Source organism: Xenopus tropicalis, chromosome 1 (genome assembly GCF_000004195.4).
Source record: "Xenopus tropicalis strain Nigerian chromosome 1, UCB_Xtro_10.0, whole genome shotgun sequence".
NCBI classification, from domain to species: domain Eukaryota; kingdom Metazoa; phylum Chordata; class Amphibia; order Anura; family Pipidae; genus Xenopus; species Xenopus tropicalis.
Genome location: NC_030677.2, coordinates 164,683,750 through 164,706,261, shown reverse-complemented (window position 1 = coordinate 164,706,261; position 22,512 = coordinate 164,683,750). Strand labels below are relative to the sequence as shown.

General features: G+C 37.7%; 1 protein-coding gene across 2 annotated transcripts in view; it reads right to left on the bottom strand.

Moving 5' to 3' along the window:
* Nucleotides 1–319: 319 nt before the first annotated feature.
* Nucleotides 320–22,512, bottom strand: part of rnft2 (ring finger protein, transmembrane 2) — a 36,052-nt gene continuing 13,859 nt past the window's right edge. Inside the window, exons 7-10 of one of the 2 annotated variants that reach the window (XM_004910503.4) lie at nt 9,502–9,651; nt 6,083–6,148; nt 4,177–4,278; nt 320–1,830 (exon numbers count right to left, since the gene is read on the bottom strand). In XM_004910503.4, coding sequence (XP_004910560.1) covers nt 1,696–1,830; nt 4,177–4,278; nt 6,083–6,148; nt 9,502–9,651 — 453 coding nt within the window. In that variant the 3' untranslated portion in view covers nt 320–1,695. Of the gene's footprint in view, nt 1,831–4,176; nt 4,282–6,082; nt 6,149–9,501; nt 9,652–22,512 lie in introns of both variants that reach the window. The other variant, XM_002936409.4, reaches the window with a different exon arrangement.

The following is a 22,512-nucleotide window of genomic DNA, read 5'->3' as shown; positions in this document are numbered from 1 at the left end:
TATGGCACACACAGGCAGGGTAGGGAAGGCAGAGTATGGCACACACAGGCAGGGTAGGGAAGGCAGAGTATGGCACACACAGGCAGGGTAGGGAAGGCAGAGTATGGCAGGTTTTTGCTGTACTACAACCATTAATATGGGTATGGTCATGTGATAACATGGGTGTGGTTTCAAGTGGGTGCGGTTTCAAAAAGGGGAGTGGTCAAAACTGGCTTCCATTATCGGCCCTCCACCACGTAGGTCGGAAAAATTCCGGCCCTCGGTACAACAGAAGTTGGACAGCACTGATATAGACAAACAGGTAGACCTTGGTCATTTCTGTTTCAGGAATGTTTTAAAAGCATAGTACATATATTGAAAACAAAATACATTCAATGAGTGCATGCAGATGGAAAGTCCTTTTGAGGATAAGTGATGGTGTCCTTTTATTCAGCGATGTGCAATATGTTGGCACTTTATAAATAAATGTTCATAATAAATAATATTGTTACTGTTGCTTTTAAAAATGCAGAAGGATATTCTAGTACGGATACATTTATGCAGTGCTTTACAGCATTCACATTAGTCCCAACTCCAGTACAGCATACAATCTAAGGCCTTAACGACATTAACGGTGGCCATACACGGGCAGATTTCAGCTGCTGATTCAGGTCCTTCAGAATCGGTCCCATTTACCCACCGTTTTAATTAGATCATATGGCCTTAAGCCAAACAATCAAATTAGCCTGACACTGCCCACCTTAGGTTGGCATATTAAGGAAAGATCAGCTCGATTTGCCATATGCAGATCCTACCAGGTATGGCCAATTAACATGCTGGTGTATGATTTTGGAATGTTAAAGAAAACCAGAGTACCTACACATGTCAATGGGAAAACATACAAACTCTTGCAAACAGTGCCCAGGCTGAAGAGTAAAAGTACTAACCAGAAATAGATATTCCTGTCCTGTTGAAAGATTTTTACAAAAAGTAATGGCTGACAGATGTTACTGGAAGAAAAACCTTTAATAGACAGTAAACAATAAAATACCTCTGCTGAACTGGTTTGCATGCAGGATATTACCTATACCTGTATGACTAATGTATCTTATCCACTGGCATTACTACATGCTTGGGGCCCCACAAAAATATCTTCGGCAAGCCCTACCCTTGTTTGTGCCACGGTAGGTAGGAAAGCAGCTGAGAAGAGGGATTTTTTTATTAACTATGGAGGAAGCAGGCACTGTGGTCTTAGCATGCTCTGCTAACTCTATAGTTACGCCAGTGATCCTGTTTTATATACAAGAACCCTACATACTTTCCATACCCTCACTAGGTGGGCTCCCATTCTCCTTGTATGTAGGCATACACGTATCAGGATAATGTAAAAGCCAAGTATACTGTGGGAAGGTGTGAACACTGTTCATGAGGAAAATATACAAGCCATATAGAGACAGTTCTTACTGCAGAAATAAACAAAGCTTGCATCAGAGTTACCCATGCCCTTTAATTTCCACAAGTTTGTAGAACACTATGAACATTTGTTCTTAAAAGCAGTTGAAAGGCAAATATGTTATGGCCCATTTATACCACAGAAATAAAAATGGTTTCACCCAGGAATGCTATTTTGCTTGCCAAAAGTAACCGTAACCATGTACCATATATAACCAATGCAAGACAAGAGCGCTCTTTCACCATGCCTAACAGCTTTTTGCGTCAGTACACTTGGAAGTGGGCTGAAGTTGAACCATCCTTCCATAAGCGGACAGTTTCAACAGCAACAGAACGGCATAAGGGACACGTGCGCTCTCTGTCAAACCAAAGACACAGGCATTCCTCACAGAACACGTGCTGTGGAAATAACAGAAATAAAGAAATTCAGGCTGGAAGCCAAATGAATAACAGAGATACACACAGCAGTCCAGATAATGGGAAAAATACAATACATTTAAAAGGCAAATATATAAAATTGTTATACGTGAAAAATCAAAATGGTTTATGCCAAACAGAGCACTTTAAAGTTCACAGCGAGTGAACTGCACTTAAAATTCATGTATAGGGCCTGTTATTCAGAATGCTTGGGACCTGGGGTTTTCTAGTTAATGGGTTTTTCTGTAATTTGGAACTCAATGCCTTAAGTCTTACAAAAAAATCATTCAAACATTAAATAAACCTAAACGTTAAATAACCCTAATAGGATTGTTCCCTTCTTTAAGAGGAAATCGTTTTTAAAAATAAAAATTATTTGATTAAAATGGAGTCTATGGGAGATGGCCTTCCCGTAATTTGAAGATTTCTGGATAATGGGTTTCCAGATAACAGATCCTATAACTGTACTGTTGAACCAAAGTATCTATTTGGAACTTGTTTGACCCACACACGAACCTAACCTGCAATAAACTAATCCACAGCTGACCCGGCCTAACGTGCCGATTTATATACCTATGCCCGACCCACTTCCGACTTGATCGGTGGGAAATAGGTTGGTTTACCTGCAGGTCGGGAAGGCTTGCACATCACTAATGTGAAGGCCTGTAGGTGTGCATGTGAGGACATTATTAGGGAGGAGGCAAGTCTTATGTGAATGGAACAAATATTTTGCACCACTGCACAGTGTATGTAATAAAACTTATTTCTGAAAATTTTATTTTTGCTCCACATAATTCTGCCACCTTCAAGCATCAGCTTCGTAATAAAATATGTACATGGCTTTCTCTCCATTAAGCAAACTTTTCCCAATATATATGCATTACTAAAAATAAATGCATTACCAAAAATAATCAATGGACCACAATAAGCGTTTTCAAAGATCTTTCCAATGCAGGGGATTGCCAGCAGCTTTTTTCAGACCTCCTAATCGCATCTTTTGTCACATGCAGTTTGGGCAGGGCCTGCTTTAAGTTCTGATGCGGCCAGTGAAAAGAAATATATATGACTGACAAGGCACAGGGACATGCCCTAAGTGCTTGAAGAAGGCCGTGCCCAAACATGTGATAAATGGCGTGCTTTGGAGGACTGAGAAAGAGGTAATCCCCTGCATTGGAAAACATCTTTGAAATTGCTTATTGCGGTCCACTGAGAATTTGCAAGTTGATATCAATTAAAACATTGACTTTTCGTGATGCATATATTTTGGAAAAATACTTGCTAAATGGAGAGAAAGTCATGTACAAATTCTATTATGAAGGAGAACCATGCCTTTAAAAAATGCACTATGCACAACTAAAATTTATAATGTGGTAACTGTCGAACGAAGAATATTACATTGTGAAACAATTTTTTTTTTGTTAGTTGCACATTTTTTTTTTCTGTGTATGACTTTTATTGTTTATATTGAGTGTATGTAGAGAAGAGGCTTTGTAGGTTATGGTGAAAAGTTTAAATGTGATGCGAGGAGGCAACTATTATCGTTGATTCTGGACTGAGAAAGGGGTGTAAGTTTGCAATACTTTTAAGATGTAGTTGGCAGCATTTTGTGAAGAATGGGATGTAAGGAATAAGAGAGAGAGAGAGAGTAGAATCTAATATAATTTCAAGAGAGCAAACCTGTGTACAGGAATGAAATGATAGTGTTGTTTACAGTACCAACAATTTTGGGGTAGCGCATGTGTGCGGGTGGGAATACAATCACTTCTATTTTGTCCAAGTTGAGCCTTAGAAAACTAGAAGACATTCGAAAGTATGTAGCAAAAAGCCAGTTGGATATGTGTAACAGAGAAGAAAAGATCAGGACAGATTTGGGTATCATCAACATTAAGATGGTTCTGGAAGGCAAAGGAGCTGATAAGTTGAGGGGGGTCGAAAAGTATTAGAATGGACAATGGAGAACTGTTCTTAAGATTTAGTAGTAGTAGTAGTAATTTGTGACTTCGGTTAGTGCAGTTACTGTTGGGCAAAAAACAGACTGAATAGATCAAACAGAGAGAAAGAAGATTAAGCAGTTGCAAATATACAGCATGTTCTAAAAGTTTAAATGTATAGGGCAGGTGAGCGATAGGATCGTAGTGTGACATTTGTTTGTTTTTTTTAGAATGCGACAAATGTATGTTTAAAGTCAAGTCCATTTATTCTACATTCACTATAAAAGATAATTATTCACTAACACTCTGTACATCAAGTAAAACAACAAAAGTCAAAATATTATCACCTTATAATATAAGATATTCCCTTAGAATGTATCATGTCTGTGAATATTACCTGGCAAATAAGAATCAAGGGGTCTTTGAAGTCTGCTTGGCAAATGGCACACATATCACCGGCTTCTGCACACTGCTGGCTGGAGGCACGGACACCATACTTCTGCTATAGCAAGAAAACAATATCAAATTTATTTTTTTTCTCATTTGATTTTACAACATCATGAATGCATTCTTGTAAATTCATAGGCAGCCAAAGATTCAAACAATATTAAATTCTAAACCCTTAACATCAGATACTGGAAAAACTGCACTTTTATATTAAGTCACTAATTTGTGAATAGAGGAGACCCAGTTTCCCTGAATGACTTAATTTAAGAAATGTAATCAATTAAATGTTTAATATATTTTTAATGATTTCCAGGACTGCCACCCATACAGTCAATTAGGCTGCAGATGTTTGTAGGGCTCTTAATATCCTGACATATACATTTCTAATTAAACCAAACTCTTTTGATCATCAGACTCATTTGCACCTTTAAGCATTTGTTTACAAAATTATTGGAGTATTTGGCAAATATGTCTGTGTAGAAGTCTTTCAGATGGTAAGCTCTTTTAAGAAGGTCCTTCTTCACCTCTTGGTATTGGTAGCTTTTTATGTAAATATATATATAACCTATATACCTATTAATTGTATAGCGCTGAGGGTAAGAGAATGTCACATTTAAATGTACTTCCTATTAGAGCTGGGCGGTATGACCAAAAATTTATATCACTGTATTTTTCAAAATTATATCGGTATCACGGTATTTGACGGTATATAAATAAAAAATAAATAATAAATATTGGTGGCCAGGCCCCCCCCCCCCAACCCCCCCCAGAAAGATAATGCTGAAATAGAACTTTAAAACTATTTAAATTGGTTAATTGTAGTGTATTAGACAAGTGGTTAGAATTAAATTTTCTTATTAGGCAAAAATGTGGGTGGAGTTTCTGAAGGGGCGTGGGGGGATACAGAGAGGAGGGGAAATGATGAAACTGATAGCAAAACGGGAGAAAAAGAAAGCAATTTATTATACTGATAAAAATAAAGAAAACATACAGAGAGAGACTTTGATTTGCCATCTTACAACCTGACAGCTCCTGCTTCCTCCCTAAGTACGCGCTGCCTTCAGTCACTTCCTGGTCTTCAGTTCTTCGGAAGTGACGTCACATAGCGACCGCAAGTTACTTGCATGCGGCTTCTTCCGTATTTCTTCCTGGCGCTCTAAGGTATAGGTAGCTGTGTTCGCTACTCCTGAATTCTTTTCTTCGCTAGCGGCTTTTTTCTCATTTTCTTCCTGGCGCTCAAAGAAACCGGAATTGCTGTATTGAATGCGCGCAACCCGGAAATACTTCACACCGGTATGGCGGTATGCTAAAAATTTATATCATTTTTTTTAAAAAAAACGGTGTTCGGTTTTTATCGGTATACCGCCCAGCATTACTTCCTATTACAAAATATTAGGGTTGCACCGAATCCAGTATTCGGTTCAGTATTCTGCCTTTTTGGCAGGATTTGATTTTTTTTTTATATGCTAATTAGGATTCGGATTAGGTTCGGTATTCAGACAAATCCTTTACGAAGGGGGTGGAGTAGGAGTAAAAGTTATGAGATATAATATGACAACTGGAGAAATATTGGAGAAAAGTAAACAACAGAAGGGAGAAGTACAGAAAATATATAGTGGATAACAGGAGGAAAATGAGAAAGGTTAAAGCAAAAAACCTTACTCTATTCTTTCTGTCTAAGGAGGGGTCACTATTACTAGAAATCATATTGTTCTAAAATTGCCCCAATTTATTCCTGTACTCTGCTAACTGTAATCTCATTTTATTCCTCAGATCAGTTATGTGCTAATAAACCTTGTGTTGATTTAATGCAGGCAAAGCTGTACTCTCTATCTTCCCTGCAGAGAATGTTTTACCTGAGGGTGGCATAGAAGCTTCACCGCTTTCCTTAATCCTCCGATTCGACCACAAATATCAAAAGACTGCATGAGAGAAAACAGAGTTATTAAAAATGCATGTGATTTTGTTATAATAATGCCCTCTGCCCCAAAAGTGAATGTTCCTGCAAAGTATGTTATGCTACAGGGACTAACAGGAAAGAATGTTTCTGAATTACAGTATTATAAGGTTTCAGTCTCGTAAGGATCATGGAGATATGGGAAAATCTGTTCTTTTCTATAATACAGTAGAACCCTGATTTTATGTACCTAGATTTTTACGTTTTCTTGGCTTCTTTTCATGTGTTTGGGATGCAGGTTTCAGTGCACCTTAAGGCATTAGCTACCTGATTTTATTAAATTCTGCCTTTCACTGCATTCGTGTTTCAATGTGTTTTATTTTTTTTTCTATAATGAATTGTCCTGTACAGGACACATACAGAAGACAAAAAAGGTTGCATATAAAAACCACAAAAATGCACTTATTTGTGCTTAAAAAACACATACATTTGCCTCTGTGCGTTTGTATGTGAACAATCTAACATTTTTTAGTAATGTTTTACAAAACTGACATAAATTTCTGCATGTAGTAAAAAAAAAAAATGGAGCTAGATTGCTGAGGGTATGCAATTTCAAATGCTATATATTTCATAGGGTATTGCAAAGCATTTTTACATCTTTTTAACTTTTTAGGAAATCAGCACAAAATTTGGATTTCTGTGTAATGAAAAACAGTGTACTTGTTGGGGCTTTTTTTCAGATAACAACTTTTTAAGCCATGATTATATATCCTGCTGCACAACATGGTATTTTACACAGTGCACTGTGGTGGTAATAATTTATGATGTATGTAATTTCGGTTGTTCATGCACTTTTATAAATATGTCCCTTTGGTAGTGGGACTTCCATTGGCTGGATAAGGGATCTTTATGCTGTATGGATCACCGTACCTTAAGTCTGCTAAAAATCATTTAAACATTAAACAAACCTAACAGGACTGTTCTGGTACCAATATGGATTCATGCAGCTTATCTTCCATCAAGTACTGTATATACTCGAGTATAAGCCTAGTTTTTCAGCACCCATAATGTGCTGAAAAAGTCACCCTCGGCTTATACTCGAGTCGGGTGCCATGGGTCCCTCCAGACTAGCACCCTCTGTCCTTTGTGGGCAAATTAGGCCACCTGCAACCTGACCCTCCAGTGCCCTGGTCGCTCCCAAATTCATCTTCATCTACCATCCATCTATCCCACTTTGCACTAAACATTGCACTTTATATTCTATAGAAACTATATATAGTTTTGAAGGACTTTAACTCTTTGTGTTTTAGCTTGGTTGCTGATTGAGCTAAGGGGGTAGTACTCTTACAGTATCATTGTTGATACCATATGGTTTTTGTTGACCCTCTTCTCCACTTACAGAGCTAGTTTACTGTTTTTCTTTGAAATAAGTATTTAAAAACATATGCCCCACAGATGCCTCATTTAATGTAATTTTATTGGTATTTATTTTGATTATTGAAACTTAGCAGTAGCTGCTGCATTTCCCATCCTAGGCTTATACTCGAGTCAATAGGTTTTTTCCAGTTTTCTTAGGTAAAATTAGGTACCTCGGCTTATATTCGCATCGGCTTATACTCGAGTATATATGGTACAATGTTTTGTTTTATTACTATAGAGAAAAAGGAAATCGTCTTTAGTTTCCTTCAAATGGACTCTATGGGAGATAGTCTTTCTATAATTCAGAGCTTTTTGGATAATGAGTTTCAAGATAAGGAATTTCATACCTGTGCTAAATTTTGTTTTTTGCTAAAAATTATTTACGTGCACTACCATCAGTTGAGTACTTTAGCACAAGCAAACAGGAACAAAGCCCGAGCCCCTCTACTTGATTCTTACCACGGCTAGATCATTTGGCATATTTAGTATGACAAGTTATACCATTTTTTAGTTTTAGACACACTTGCACGCTTGTGACATTGATGTATTTGTGATTGATTACAGGGTCATCACAATGAACAGAATGGTAATGCAACTTTCAAAGTGATTAAACACAATACACTAAAACTGCACCTTGCACAAACCTCATGAGACACTCATGGTTAGAGAAAATAAAATGTGTGTGTTTTTCAAGTTGTTAGCAATATAAAAAAAAGGCTTGTTCCCAAAGAGTGCCTCTGTTTCTGTTTTAGCAACTAACATGAGACTTGCACGTTATTATTGGACTCCAGTGAGTTGTTTTCATACTATAGGGAATTCTATTCCACAAGTGGCTTTTGCAATTTCATCTCTTGTCACTCTATATTGATTTAGAAAAGTATGTGAAGTATCTGTACGCTTGCACCTATTAGGAGACTGAAACTATGATGGCACAAAAATAAACCTTTTACATTCATATTTCATCAGCTCTAACAGGTCAGGCCCTTGAAACATTCTGTGTGTACTCTGCAATAAAAACACATTGGAGTTATTTATAACACCAGTGAAGTTGTTAGTGTGCCCTTACTACTTCTTTTCGTGATTACTTGCTCATTGAGCCTTGTGCTTCTGAAGGACTGAACCAACGGAAAATGTGAACATTTGTGTCTCTACTAACAGTCCAGAACTTTCTTAATTGTATATAACACACATTTATATATTAAAGCAAAGGTTAAATATATAACCATATATGGTTTTCATATATTAAAAATTCATGAAAATTTCTTATATTGTGTTGTACTGGGAAAATGGCTTAGCTAGCAATGCTTACTCCAGTTTCTTGTAGGCTATCCTTTGAGCACAGAGAGATGAGTGGGTTTAAGACACTACTGAATTGGTGCATCCAAAACTTTATGCAAAAGGCACAATTTGCTATGTGAATTGGCAACATAACTTGCACGTGCCCAGCTTTGAGGGAACATTGCTAGCTGGTACCATAAAGACTGCTGCATGGATAAAAAATGCATCCTTGAATATACCAGAGAGGAAAGTACGTTCCAGTGGGACAGGGACTTATGATGATGAACAATCTCTATAAAGGGTTGCATAAATGTGTCAGCAGTATATAAATAGAGCATAATAATAATAATAATAACAACAATAATAATAGTGTGCACAGACAGGAACACGTAGAACAAATAGATGGTCCTGAGCATTGTAGAAACCCTCAGATCTGCATTGTAGGTAATCCATCTTTGATTCTAAGCCCTGCACCTTAGGGGGCCTCTATTCTCTTACCTGATATTTCATTTGAAAAAAACAGTTATATTACTTATTCTTAAAGTTCCTCTGTAATTTATTATAAAAATCAGCATTGCATACATAGCAGCACTCTCTCTTTATGTAAATATGTATACATAAGCTAGGCTATAACACCAGGCTGTTAAAAGTGCTTTTCGTTACAGTTTTGGTTTGGCTTACCTTACAGAGGCTGTACAAAATGATCAGTATGCTCCCCAAGAAGTATGTGTTTGATGGATCATCCCCAATAATGTACTTATACCACAGCTGGATGGGTACAAGGGAGCGAACCAGCTGGCTAAGCTCTTCGATCAGCAAGTAGAACTTGCCCTGTGGACACACAAACGTTCTATTAGTATTGAAGAGAACAGCATTGAGACATACACTGAGGCTTTAATTACTGATACTTAAACGCTAATAGGATTTTCTTTGGATTCAAGTCAAGAAAGCTATAGTTGGCTAAAAATGCAGTCTGTGATACTTATTATTCAAACAAAAAACAAACTACACTTACACTGATATAATCCCACCTGCCAGGAAAACACATATTTACATGCAGCATCATTACACACTAGTTACTATTAAAGCACCATGCTTACTGTATTCTCCTGCTACATTTGCTCAGTTCCAGCAACATAAGATCAGGATGCAACTCCATTTCCATGTGACTGCAAGTGATTTTCATAGACTTAGTGAGAACAGATTTTAATAGGAAAATGTCTCAACCATGCTAAAAAATTGATTGAATTATGCCCTAAGTCCAGTAAAACTTATCATACTGTGTAACAATTGTTATACCCAAGTACATCATTGTACAACCAATAAAGATGTAGCTAATGGCAATACAAAGCCTCAGTGGCTTTTAAACTGAAGACCATACAAAAAGTTAATTCTAAAATGAACTTTCCCTTAAATTAAGTTATTTTTAAGGTATGGTTTTATGAATATTAGTTTAGAAGTTAGTAGTAAAGTGTATGCTTTATAGATTATTTGCAATAGACATGCCTTTGTATATCCGTGTGCTGCCTCTAACTTCTCTTAATATGCATGGTATAATTATACTATTTGTGGCAGATTTAAAAAAAACAGATCAAGTTCCCATTATTATTGCCATATTTCCTAGTATTCTTGGGTTACTACCACACAAGCCTACCACACTGCCATGAATGACAGTATCCTGCTGTCTCTGTTGAGGCTGGTATACAGGTATTTCTTGACGACTATTCACATAGTATAAGGTCAGATTTGCACCTTTGTTGTGCCCTTGTACATGTCAGGCAAAGGAAATGTAGCTGAACAACACATATGCACATAAATGTGCTGCATTTGAGCTGAATGCCATATATTATTATAGTATAGTAGAAGTGACATGGTCATCCCATAAATAAGTGTATGCTTGTAGTGGGGGAATTTTATTCCTGAAAACAAAAGAGTTCCATGGAGTTGACCCATGACTCATTTACAAGGTATAGTTTTGGCAATTAAAACAAAAACATGATCCAACTTCTATAGCTGCATGTTATGGGGTTAATACTTAAGATTATAGCACTTGATTCGGCTAATTGTTATAATCAGAACATTGGTCAAAACAGCTGGAAAAGAGAACAGAATACAGTATACACTTTCCACCCAAACTACTTATTATTCCTTTAAAAATCAAGCATTGGATGAAACAGTCACAGTGCTTAAACCTAACTCAATTTCACTCGCTGTTTGCAATTTATTTGTGACATGAATGTCAGCAAAGCCAAGGCACCCTGTATAAATCCCCCCATCAGCTCCTGCTATCACCTTAGGCAACTGGCACAGAAAAAGCTGCCATCTCCGCAGCACAAAGCATTTGACTACGACATTGTGCGTGGAGCTGCCGAAACTACGGTGCTACAGATGAAAAGACTATAGAGTGTGTTACACTGATTAAGGACTCAGAGATGGATTAGAGTCTTCTCAGTCAGATCTATCCCCCCCGAGGTCTTTGTAAGGAAAGAAGTGTGTATGTTTGCGCCTGTGTTTAGAAGCCAGAGGAGGGAGGAAGGTGAGATCATACTGCATGCCTCGTGCTTTCCAGTCCCGCTGCTAGGAATAAGTCTCATTGCTCAGAGCTTTGGCATTTTCATGATCTCATAGCCCTCCAGCGGGCTGCCAGTGAGTTCACATTTTCATCTGCATAAAGCACCTCACTCCATTTGTTTTCCCTTTTCCAGTGGTGTCGAGCAAACAAAAAAAGGTGATTTTAACAAGAATATCATTTAGGCAAAGTTCTAGTGCTAGTCTGTGAATGAGCACTTTAGTTACCTGTTCTGCACAAATCTGCACAGCATAAGTAAACATTTATAATGTTATAAGGTGAAGGGATGGATTCACTAACATTTTAATGGTGCGTGAAACTAAATAATGCATGCTAATAGAAATGAGCTGAAATTGGAAAGTGTGTAATAATTAAATATGTACATGCAGATTAAAGTGATCTTGTTAGCCCACAGGTACAGAATTGATGAGGACTGTAATATCTGGTGATTTTCTTAATTGGACAGAGTTTTCATACACAAGAGTACATTTTTTCCTGTCTGTAGCCTCAAGCAACAACGATGAACGGAATAATAAAGTGGCGGAAACTACAAAAGAGATCAGCATGGGTGGGGAGCGAGAGGCAGATGAGATAACCACAAATACAGGGAATACGTTAACAGAATGTTAAATATAATATATGGGCAACATGAAACCACTTACTGCCAATCATATAAACATCCTTAATAAACTTTGTTGGAATAGATTTTTGTTTGCAATGCAATTATGTTTCAATTTCATAAGTTTTTCTGTGTCTTACACCACCTTAATACATAAATGACAGCTCAGTCATGGGGGGGGGGGTGGTCATAACAAGAATCAATGTGACCTCTTCATGGCAAGTAATGCCAAGAGATTGTTGCCTGCCTGGCTCTAGCTTTAGTGGATATACAAGTATATAACAGACTGACAGTGGATTTTAGTCCTGTGTTTACCTGTTGCATTTTACTGTGTGATTAGTTCTCTTTGCTACTGGGCATTGCTCCGAAACCAGAGTCTGTTTGGTGGTCATGCCAATTCTACATCTAATTCTTCAATTCTGCCCTTTGAGAAGCACCACTGTGATTCTGAGATATTTAAGGGATGCTATCACACTTTCAACCCACCAATGTATATCTTTATATCCTTTATATATTTTTAAACACATCAATAAATATTTATATACTGAGAAAATAGAAATATGTGCGAATATGTGGCAAATATTTCAAAATCTTTTAAAGTCTTCATTTCAGCATTCTTATCTCTTCCTTCTAGATAATTTATATTACCATGGCAGAGTTCGCTTCCATAAAGCTTCTTAGGCTCATAAAAATGCCTGCACCTGACTGTGTTGCATGTCTTTGACAATAATGGACACCCTCCTTGGATTTCATTCATAGTCAATGACTAGCAGCATGTCCAGGTTCAGGCATTTGTCTGTAGGCAAACAAATGCCAGCAGAAAAAATCCTGGTATGCCATTACAGGTATAGGATCTATTATCTGGAATGTTTGGGACCTGTGGCTTTCCAGATGAGGGATCTTTCCATTATTTGGATCACCACAACTTAAGTGTTCTAAAAAAAACTTGAAATAAACCCAAAAGGATTGTTTTGCCACCAATATGGATTCATGCAGCTTAGTTACCATCAAGTACAAGGTACTGTTTTATTTTTATCAGAAAAAGGAAAACATTTTAAAAATTAGACTTTATGAAAGATATCCCTCCCGTAATTCTGAGCTTTCTGGATAACAGGCTTTTGGATAACAGATCCTATACCTGTATTTTAAACTGACCTGAAGGTACTTATGGCAGAAGAGTACAGAAAATAAATAACTACTGTGCAACAAGCAAAAAAACACTGCTCTTTAATTACAATGATGAAGGTTTAATATTATTATGTTAAATTAAAGCTTAAAGGAAAAATAAAGTCAAAGTCACTTGGGGGTGCCAAAATGTTAGGCACCCCCAAGTGACTTTGACCGCCTACCTTTTACCCCGGGCTGGTGCCCCTGTGAGGAAGGAACAGCACCAGCCCGGGGTAGCTGCCGGCGCTTGCGCGCGCATGCGCAGTAGAGTGAAAAGCCGAACTTAAATGTTAAAGTCGGCTTTTCACTCTACTGCGCATGCGCCCACCGCTGGCACTCAGGAAAAGGAAGCGAGGAAGACGGAAGCGCTGCGCTCCAGGTGCCCCGGGCTGGTGCTGTTTTCTCCTAACAGGGGCACCAGCCCGGGGTACGAGGTAAGCGGTTAAAGTCACTTGGGGGTGCCTAACATTTTGGCACCCCCAAGTGACTTTGACTTTCGTTTCCCTTTAAAGCATATATTTTTCTTATTAACAAAATCCCTTTATTTTATGCAATAATTTGCATATTACCATAAAGAATGTAAAATATATGTCAAAAAAGGGAATCCTTGATCCAATGGGACTATGAATACAGTGCACATGAGGGCAGCCATACAGATTTAGCAGGAGTAAATATGAAAGCATTAGACAATTGAATGTCTTGGGACAGCTATACATTACTGGTGGGCAAATCCCAATTCCCAACATCAGTTACATCCTTGCCTAAAGTTAGGTGTTGAAATGACTGTGTGCTTATCTACTCAGCACTGATTGTTACCAGAAAGCAGCAGTATTAGGTAATTTACTTTATATAGCAGCATGTCTCTTGACTCCTTCTCCCTCTCTGTTAGACTCAGCTACATCTGTTTTTTTAAATCAATACTGATTTTAGTGTAACATGGCTCTGAACCAACACACAGTATAAGCTTTTCATTGCTACAAAATTAACCCTTTCCCTTTTAACTAATTCATTTACCTGTTTTTTTCTATTTAACCTATGATGCTAAAATGACCTGTTTTTCTAACTCAAAAAAGAAAGAATGATGCCAGTGTGCAAGATAATGTGGAATATAGCAATGCATTGATATACAATGCTACAAAACCTACATGTAAATATTATAACTTCCCTTAACATCTAAACCCAGCCTGTTTATAACATAAGGTGGATAACACGTTTCCATTCATCTCAGCAATTAAAATACCTGCTAGCAACTGTCTCCCATGCACTTGCATTAGAAATGTGCCAGGCAGATATATTGCTTGCATTTGCATTAGGGATTGGTGATCCAGAGAGGTGTTAGAGCTCAGCAGGCAGTTGTCTGTTGTTGTAATCACAAAAATTTTTGTTTTTTGTTATTTCTTCATCTTAAAAGGAAAACTGATGCTTGGTCCTTGCAAAGTAGATAATTAAATTACCAGTGTACCACCCCATCCTTTCACCCTTTGCTGTGGCTGTTTATGCTGGGGATTATCTCTGCTGTGGCAGTAGATCTAATTATCTACCTTCCAAGGACCAATCGAGGAATTATTTCAACTTCCATGTCTGCCATGAAATCTCTCTCTCTGTGTAGAGGCATTCAGTAAATCTGGTGGTTGTTCCTGCCGCTGCTAGACAATGGCTGAATAGATTATTCCTTTGGTTGGCACAATAGGTGTGGCATTTTGGGACAGCAGATATAAATGTTGGAACTAATATATAAATTGGGCATGTAATTGCTCTCTTCAGACTCTCCATTTATACAAAAGGAAGCACTAGTTAATCAGCATATTGCATATACTCATCTTGTGTTTATACACTGGCATAAGCCTGGCAGCTTTGCTATGGGTTGGTTGGTGGTGGGAACTGAACAGCCCTATGTCCGTGAAAGTGTCTGCTCATTCAGAGCATGCTATATTTAGTAGCACTATGTCTAAAATACCTCGATTTGCAGAGTAATCGTGACAACATTTTGCAACAAGTCGCTACTCATAGGTAAAAAATGACCACCGTACATAATCTGCCCAGATGTCCTCTATTTGAATGCTAATTTCCAAAACCTCCCAATATTGATGATCCAAATGCTAAAAACATATACTAGGGCAGTGATCCCCAACTTCTTTTACCTGTGAGCAACATTCATATGTAAAAAGATTTGGGGAGCAACACAAGCATAAAATATGTTCCTGGAGGTACCAAATAAGGACAGTTATTGGCTATTTAGTAGCCCCTGTATGGACTGGCAGCCTATAGGAGGCTCTGTTTAGCAGTACACCTGGTTTGTATGCAACCAAAACTTGCCCAAAAGCCAGAAATTCAAAAATAAGCACCTGCTTTGAGGCCCCTGGGAGAAACAACCAAGGAGTGGGAGAGCCACTGGTTTGGGATCACTGTACTAGGGTATGTTTTTCTTCTCATCTAGGTTAAACTTCATCTGTGTTCTTTCATATATTATTATTATTATTTATTTATAAAGCGCCAAAATATTCTGCAGCGCTATACAATAAGTGGGTTTCATACATTGGACATACAGAGTAACATATAAAGCAATCAATAACCGATACAAGAGGTGAAGAGGGCCCTGCCCAAAAGAGCTTACAATCTACAAGGAGAAAGGGTTGAGACCCAAGGTGTGGGAATAGGCATGACCAGAGTTAAGAGAGGTGTGGCACAGGGTATTGCTAAACTAGATTAGGGTAAGCTTCTCTCTTTTTAGAGATCTCTTGAAGGCAGAGAGATTGGGAGAAAGTCTGACAGATTGTGGGAGCGAATTCCAGAGAAGGGGGGCAGCCCTTGCAAAGTCTTGAATGCGAGCGTGTGAGGAGGGAATCAGAGAGGAGTTGAGGAGCAGGTCAGTAGATGAGCGTAACAAGCGGGTTGGATGGTACCTAGAGATGAGTTCAGAGATGTAGGGTGGGGCAGAGTTATGAACTGCTTTAAATGTGAGAGTCATTAGTTTGAATTTTATCCTGGATGGTAGGGGAAGCCAGTGCAAGGATTGGCAGAGTGGCATGGCAGAGGAGGAGCGGTTGGAGAGGTGTATGAGCCTGGCAGCAGTATTCATTATGGACTGGAGAGGGGACAGTCTTTGGAGGGGAAGGCCAATTAATAGGGAGTTACAGCAGTCCAGGCAAGATAGTGAATCAGAATTTTGGCAGCATCTTGGGTGATAAATGATGGTATTTTGGAGATATTTCTTAGGTGAAAGTGACATGATTTGATAAGTGATTGGATATGAGGAGTAAAGGACAGGGCAGAATCAAGGATAACCCCAAGGCACCGGGCCTGGGAAGATGAGGTGATGGTAGAATTGTTAACCGTTATAGATACCTCGGGAACAATGTGGACGTTGGATGGGGGAAAGAGAACCAGCTCGGTCTTAGAGATGTTTAATTTAAGGTAACGTTGGGACATCCAAGTGGAGATAGCGGTCAGGCAGGAAGAGACGCGAGTTAGAAGCTCTGGGTTGAGATCAGGAGAGGAAAGATAGATAGAGTATCGTCAGCATAGAGGTGGTACTGAAAGCCAAAAGAATTGATTAATTTGCCAAGTGAGGAGGTATGGAGAGAAAAAAGTAAGGGGCCCAGAACAGAGCCTTGAGGCTCTAAGCTTTTCCAGCTCTAAGCTTTCCAGTGTAAGCAATATTTGCTTTTGCTAATACTCATTAGATATGAATCTATCCAAAATGCCATAAAGTACATTTCAAAATAGCATACTATTACAAAAATACATTACAAAAACCAATAAATAGATTTCTTAATGGTTAAGACAGCTTTACATTACCTCCCTTTTACATTGTTAAAATGTTCTGACTTCGGTAAGAGAGATCAAGGAGATTTTAGCATCTAAATAAAGCTACTTACTACTTTATGCTGCAAGACTGTCCATAACAGAGAATAACAAAGAAGCATTACCTTTTATATGCACAGCTAGTGTTGTAGGCTTACCAATAATTATATATTTTTTTCAATAAAGTAAGAACCAAATAAAACGAATATAACTTTTTTTCAAGTTAATTAAGGAAGTTCTCTTTTCGGTTGATACTCTCGCTTTAAAGCCCATGTAGATTCTCTATTACTTTTTCATGCTAATTTCTTTAATCTAAACCAATTTGGAGCTGTCATTTTTGATTAAATATGCCTCTGAGATCCAATATTGTGAACCAGGCAGGAAAGGTGCAGCATGTGATTTTACAAGTCATTTTTCAATAGAAAGAAACTAGCCGCTGATTCCCTAGCCAAGGACTAAGTGATCATCATCATTTCCATCAGTGCAAATGAAGATGTACCAGTGGAAACAATTGCTAAGCAAACAAAACATTGTCAGCTGGCAGCTCTGCTGAAGACTACTTATTAATCAAAACGTTGGCTTAAAGAATATCAAAATCACCAGGCAGAAACCTGGAAGCTCTCAGTCTTTAATCATCAAACAGCATCTGTGACTGTACTGGGCTCCCAGCTAGTGACTCCCAATAAGTTGGTATTGTGATCGAGAGTGGACCAGATGTGTTTATGTGGCAAAAATGAATCTACCTCTATTATTTTGCTACAACGATTTCTGCCTAGCAATTCAATGAGCCATTTCCTTGTGGTGTGTAAATGCCCTTTGTGTTCCAATGTGCATTGGGTATCCAACTTCATGAACTAATGAACAGTTAAAGAAAAATTGTTCCTGCGTTTGGTTAGCTATCTCAGATATGCTTTATACATTTTTTCCAAAATAAAGATATTGTAGGAGAAAAACATTTTATATGAAATTATTAAAATGGACAGAGCCAGAAGGGTGAAATGAGCAGCTATTCTTTCATGAATTAAACTTGGAAAATTGTTGGTACACAGGGAAGGGATATCAAATGAACAAACCTACTGTGCTAAGAAACACCATGTAAGCAAGTTGCTTTTGAATGCAGCCCAACCAAGTTGCAACTTAAAGCTCTTAAAGGGATATCATTTTTAATTTCTTTTTTTCTAAATCCTGTTTTGTAAAACCAACCAAAGCAAGCAGTTAAAGCAATAAGGGATGATTAGAATGTACAGTTCATGGCAAGAAGGGCCTGGCTCACTGGCTGTTAGAGGTATGGCAAACCACTCTATTTTAAAAATAATGTAAGTCTAAGCAACTTTACGATATATATTAATTAAACATTTCAAGTAGTTTTAAAGTTATTGCTAAAAGTAGTTGCAGTCAAAGGCAGTATTTGTTTAGCCCTTTCTGTTTTCTGGGGCTGACTTTTATATGAATATTTTTTAAATTACAGAGAAACAGTAATTTCCACCAGTTCACATTAAAGGGATACTGTCATGATTTTTATGGTATACTTTTTATTTTTAAAATTACACTGTTTACATAGCAAATAATTCACTCTGCCTTTTCAAGTTCAAGTTATTCTTGAACCAACAAATTTATTTTTTTTAGCTGTAATATTGGTGTGTAGGCGCCATCTCAGTGCATTGTGCCTGAGCTTTCAGCAAGAGCCAGCGCTACACATTAAAACTGCTTTCAGGTAACCTATTGTTTCTCATACTCCTATGTAACAGAAGGAGTCCCAAGCCAGACTTGGATTTCTTACTACTGAGTGCTATTCTGATATCTACTGGGAGCTGCTATCTTGCTGCCTTCCTGTTGTTCTGCTGATCGGCTGCATGTGAAATTTCAAAATTAATCTTTCACTTCTGCACAGACCCTGTGCTGGGGGGGGGGGGGGGGGGAGTATAGTAAATTCTATATTGGAACCACAAAACAGTAATCCTGGACAAACAATGACTCTATTGCAGAGTATAAAATACAATAGCATTTAGTACATAGCTGTTTGAAAACTAAATCCATTAACTCAACAGTTATTTAATTGTTTGTGCCATAAACATATTAAAGTGAACATAATCTTAGATGGACTAATCACAAACATATGCCATGCATGAAATGATGCACATACTTTTCTTTCTTCTTTAAAGGACATGTAAAGCCTACATTTGCCTACAACGTATATCAGTTGGGCATGCCTCCACCACCCAATGGCCACCGGGAGAAATCTGCTATTTGCTTTAGGAAAATGTGATAGTGCTGGCAAGCGGAGGGGATATATGCAGTACAAATATATCCCCTCCGCTTGCCAGCACTATCACATTTTCCTAAAGCAAATAGCAGCTTTCACCCGGTGGCCATTTTTCCTCTGATACATAATCAGATACATAATCAGATACATTTAAATCTAACAGCATACACACACACAGACTCTTATTCAGCATACATTTTATCAAGAAAGCAGGCTCACACAGGCTGCTAGACTGGAGGGTGTGGTTAGGGTGTGGGGGGGCGCGAGTGGGTTACAGGAGGAGAAGGAAATCTAAGTGATTAAGTAGATGTTGCAGCCTTACTATTGACCTCAGGACAACCAGTGTGGCAGGCATTAAAAGATTTCAAAGAGGCTGTAACTGATTACATTTTTGTGTGTTTGTGTTTAATCTTTCTTCAACTTATTACATAAGTTCGATTAGTCTGCCCAGTGCAATATACCTAAGGTATATATTTTGTGACAAACCAGTTACATGATTATATAATTATTGCTCAATTTCTTAGCTGTCATGTATCTTTGAACTTGCCACATAGTATTTCCTGTATTCATGAAAGTGTATGAATTTTTCCCTATAAAAAAAAAAACCTCATTATATTCCTACCCGTGCACAAAAATTTTTTTTGAAAAACCAACCTTGCTGGGTGCCAGTAGTTCAATGAAGGTCATGCGGGCTAGTAGTGTCAATTTTTAACATTCAACTTTTTTTGGAACCTTTTCTGTACCTGTACGAACCTTCTTACTTCACCCAGAAAAGTGGTCATCTCGAGTCTCAAAAAATCGACTGTATGAATATGGTTGCTCTTGGCTACTGTTTTACCAATTCTCCAGCATATTTTCTGTTTAGTTCTTTGTAAAGGCTTCTACTTATATCTACATTGATGGTTAGACCTAAATATAAATTACTATGAAGAGGAAATTTAGAGAAATTACAGATTACGTTATTTAGGAAAAATAAGATTTTAGGTAACAATTAGGCCTGTACTGTGCAGCAACCAAAAAATCGTGAAGAAGATGAAGAATTGTGAAATAATTACATGACTGATATATCTTTCAAATAAATAATAATAAATATGACAAATGCATTGTATGTGTATATCTTATACAGATAATAACGTTAGGATAGTGTAGATATTAGCAAAGTACTATTACTAATGTCTTTGACTTTGAAGTTGGCCAGCTTGAATATATTGCAATATAAAGATAACTAATCTCTGTTTTGTTTAAAGATAAGGGCATTTTTGGTAGATTAATGAACATGTCTTAAGGGCCCATTCATTTAAGCACGATGACCTCGATTAGAAAAAAAATAGTATTTTTTCTAAAATTTAGAACTGTTAACGTTAATATCGTTAAAAAGAATATGACTTTTCGTGATACATTCGTTATTCCATGAAAAAGTCATACTTTTCGTACTTTGCGCAACAACAACAAAAGTTTCATTGTTCATTCAAGCTTTGGTATTGTGGTCCTTTGGCCAGGTTGGAGCTGCAGAGTGCCATTGAGTCCTATGGAAAGCTTCCAAAATCATGCATTGAAGTTTCAAAGTCAGAAAGGTTTTTGCGCCGTTTATGATCGTTTGGCCACGAAAATTTTGTAACTTTCAGATAGCTACCACGATTTTTCTTAAATCCAAGAAAAGAATTTTCGTAACATTTTTGAACATCAGAAATTATCGTGGTTGCTACGAATTTTTTCCAATCATACTTATAACAATTTGAAATTTGTACTTTAATGAATGGGCCCCTTAATGTCTTTAGCATACTGATAATAAGTGAGTGCAGGGTACCTCTTTTCTTTGTCGGTATTATTACTGATGCACTACATATTGAAAAGTACATGGAAAGAGCTCATCAAAGGTTGACTAATTATAAAGGCCATTTGTTCTTCTTGTCCATTATATTTATTCTTATAGTGTTTAACTGAGTTCTTTAATGTGTCCCTGCCTTGCTAGTCAGTAAGGAATGAATTATAACATGCAGTTGTGCATGGATTAAGGGGAATAACACTGCAGTTTCAGTCTTTGAATGCAAGAATCTAAACAAAAAGAATGATTTAACTCCTTTGCCATAAGAACACAAAAGGCATTATTTTTAAGTTGAAACAGAAGCTTGAAAATTTTCATCAAACCAATAATGGTAAATACAAATAGAATATGCTAAGCACTGTGTAGTAGTGCAGTGCTGAGAGTTAATAAAACCGCCCATCAGAAGAGTTTAATCCTGCTCCGATTTCATCTGAATAAGCTGAATCTTTCATGTGAGACAAAGTCTCACTGGGTTTCTGGGGTGCTGTTCATTCCGATCATGCGCTAGCATGATGACAAGGATTAATGACTGCTCTCATTTCTTGGTAGGTAGAGGGGGTGGGGGTGGTGAATGACTCTAAACCTTTTCCGATGAAGCAATTTATCTCAGGAGAGATCACTTCTTTTGGTTCAGCTTCGGAATATTAATTCCGTTCAAAAACAACAAAAAAAAAAATGCTGAAGAAAACGAGAGGGTGTGCGTGAGGAGAAGCTCATCTTGGAGGAGGGCCAGGGACAAATCAGAATTTGCCTGACTGTATTCTCTGATGCCAGAAGTTAATTGATCTGCCAGTGGTACTTGTCAACCAATAAGACAAGAACTGCAAGCCAATCAAAATTGACCAACTTCTTCATTTTCTGTGGCACAAGTCTCACGATGAGATCATTTTTATTATAAATACATCACTTACGAAGCCATGAACTTCATGTAAAATATATCACAATTGCTTTAAAGCCTACCTTATGCATGTAGGGCCAATGTATACTAAATAACTGCCATTGCATCTCTCAACTACAAAATACCTAAAATTCCCCTTTCTATATCAACAACATATCACTATGGGGCACATTTACTAACCCACGAAGGGGCCGAATGCGTCCGATTGCGTTTTTTTCGTAATGATCGATATTTTGCGATTTTTTCGGAAATTATCGCGACTTTTTCGTTACCAATACGATTTTTGCAAAAAAACGCGAGTTTTTCGTAGCCATTCCGAAAGTTGCGCCAAATCTGGCGATTTTTTCGTAGCGTTAAAACTTGCGCGAAAAGTCGCGATTTTTTCGTAGAGTTAAAACTTGCGCGAAACGTTGCGCCTTTTAAGTTTTAACGCTACGGAGAAGGCAACTCGCGCAACTCATGTTTTTTCGCGCAAATCGTATTGGTAACGAAAAAGTCGCGATAATTTCCGAAAAGTCGTAAAGGCGCCGAAAAAATCGCAAAAAAT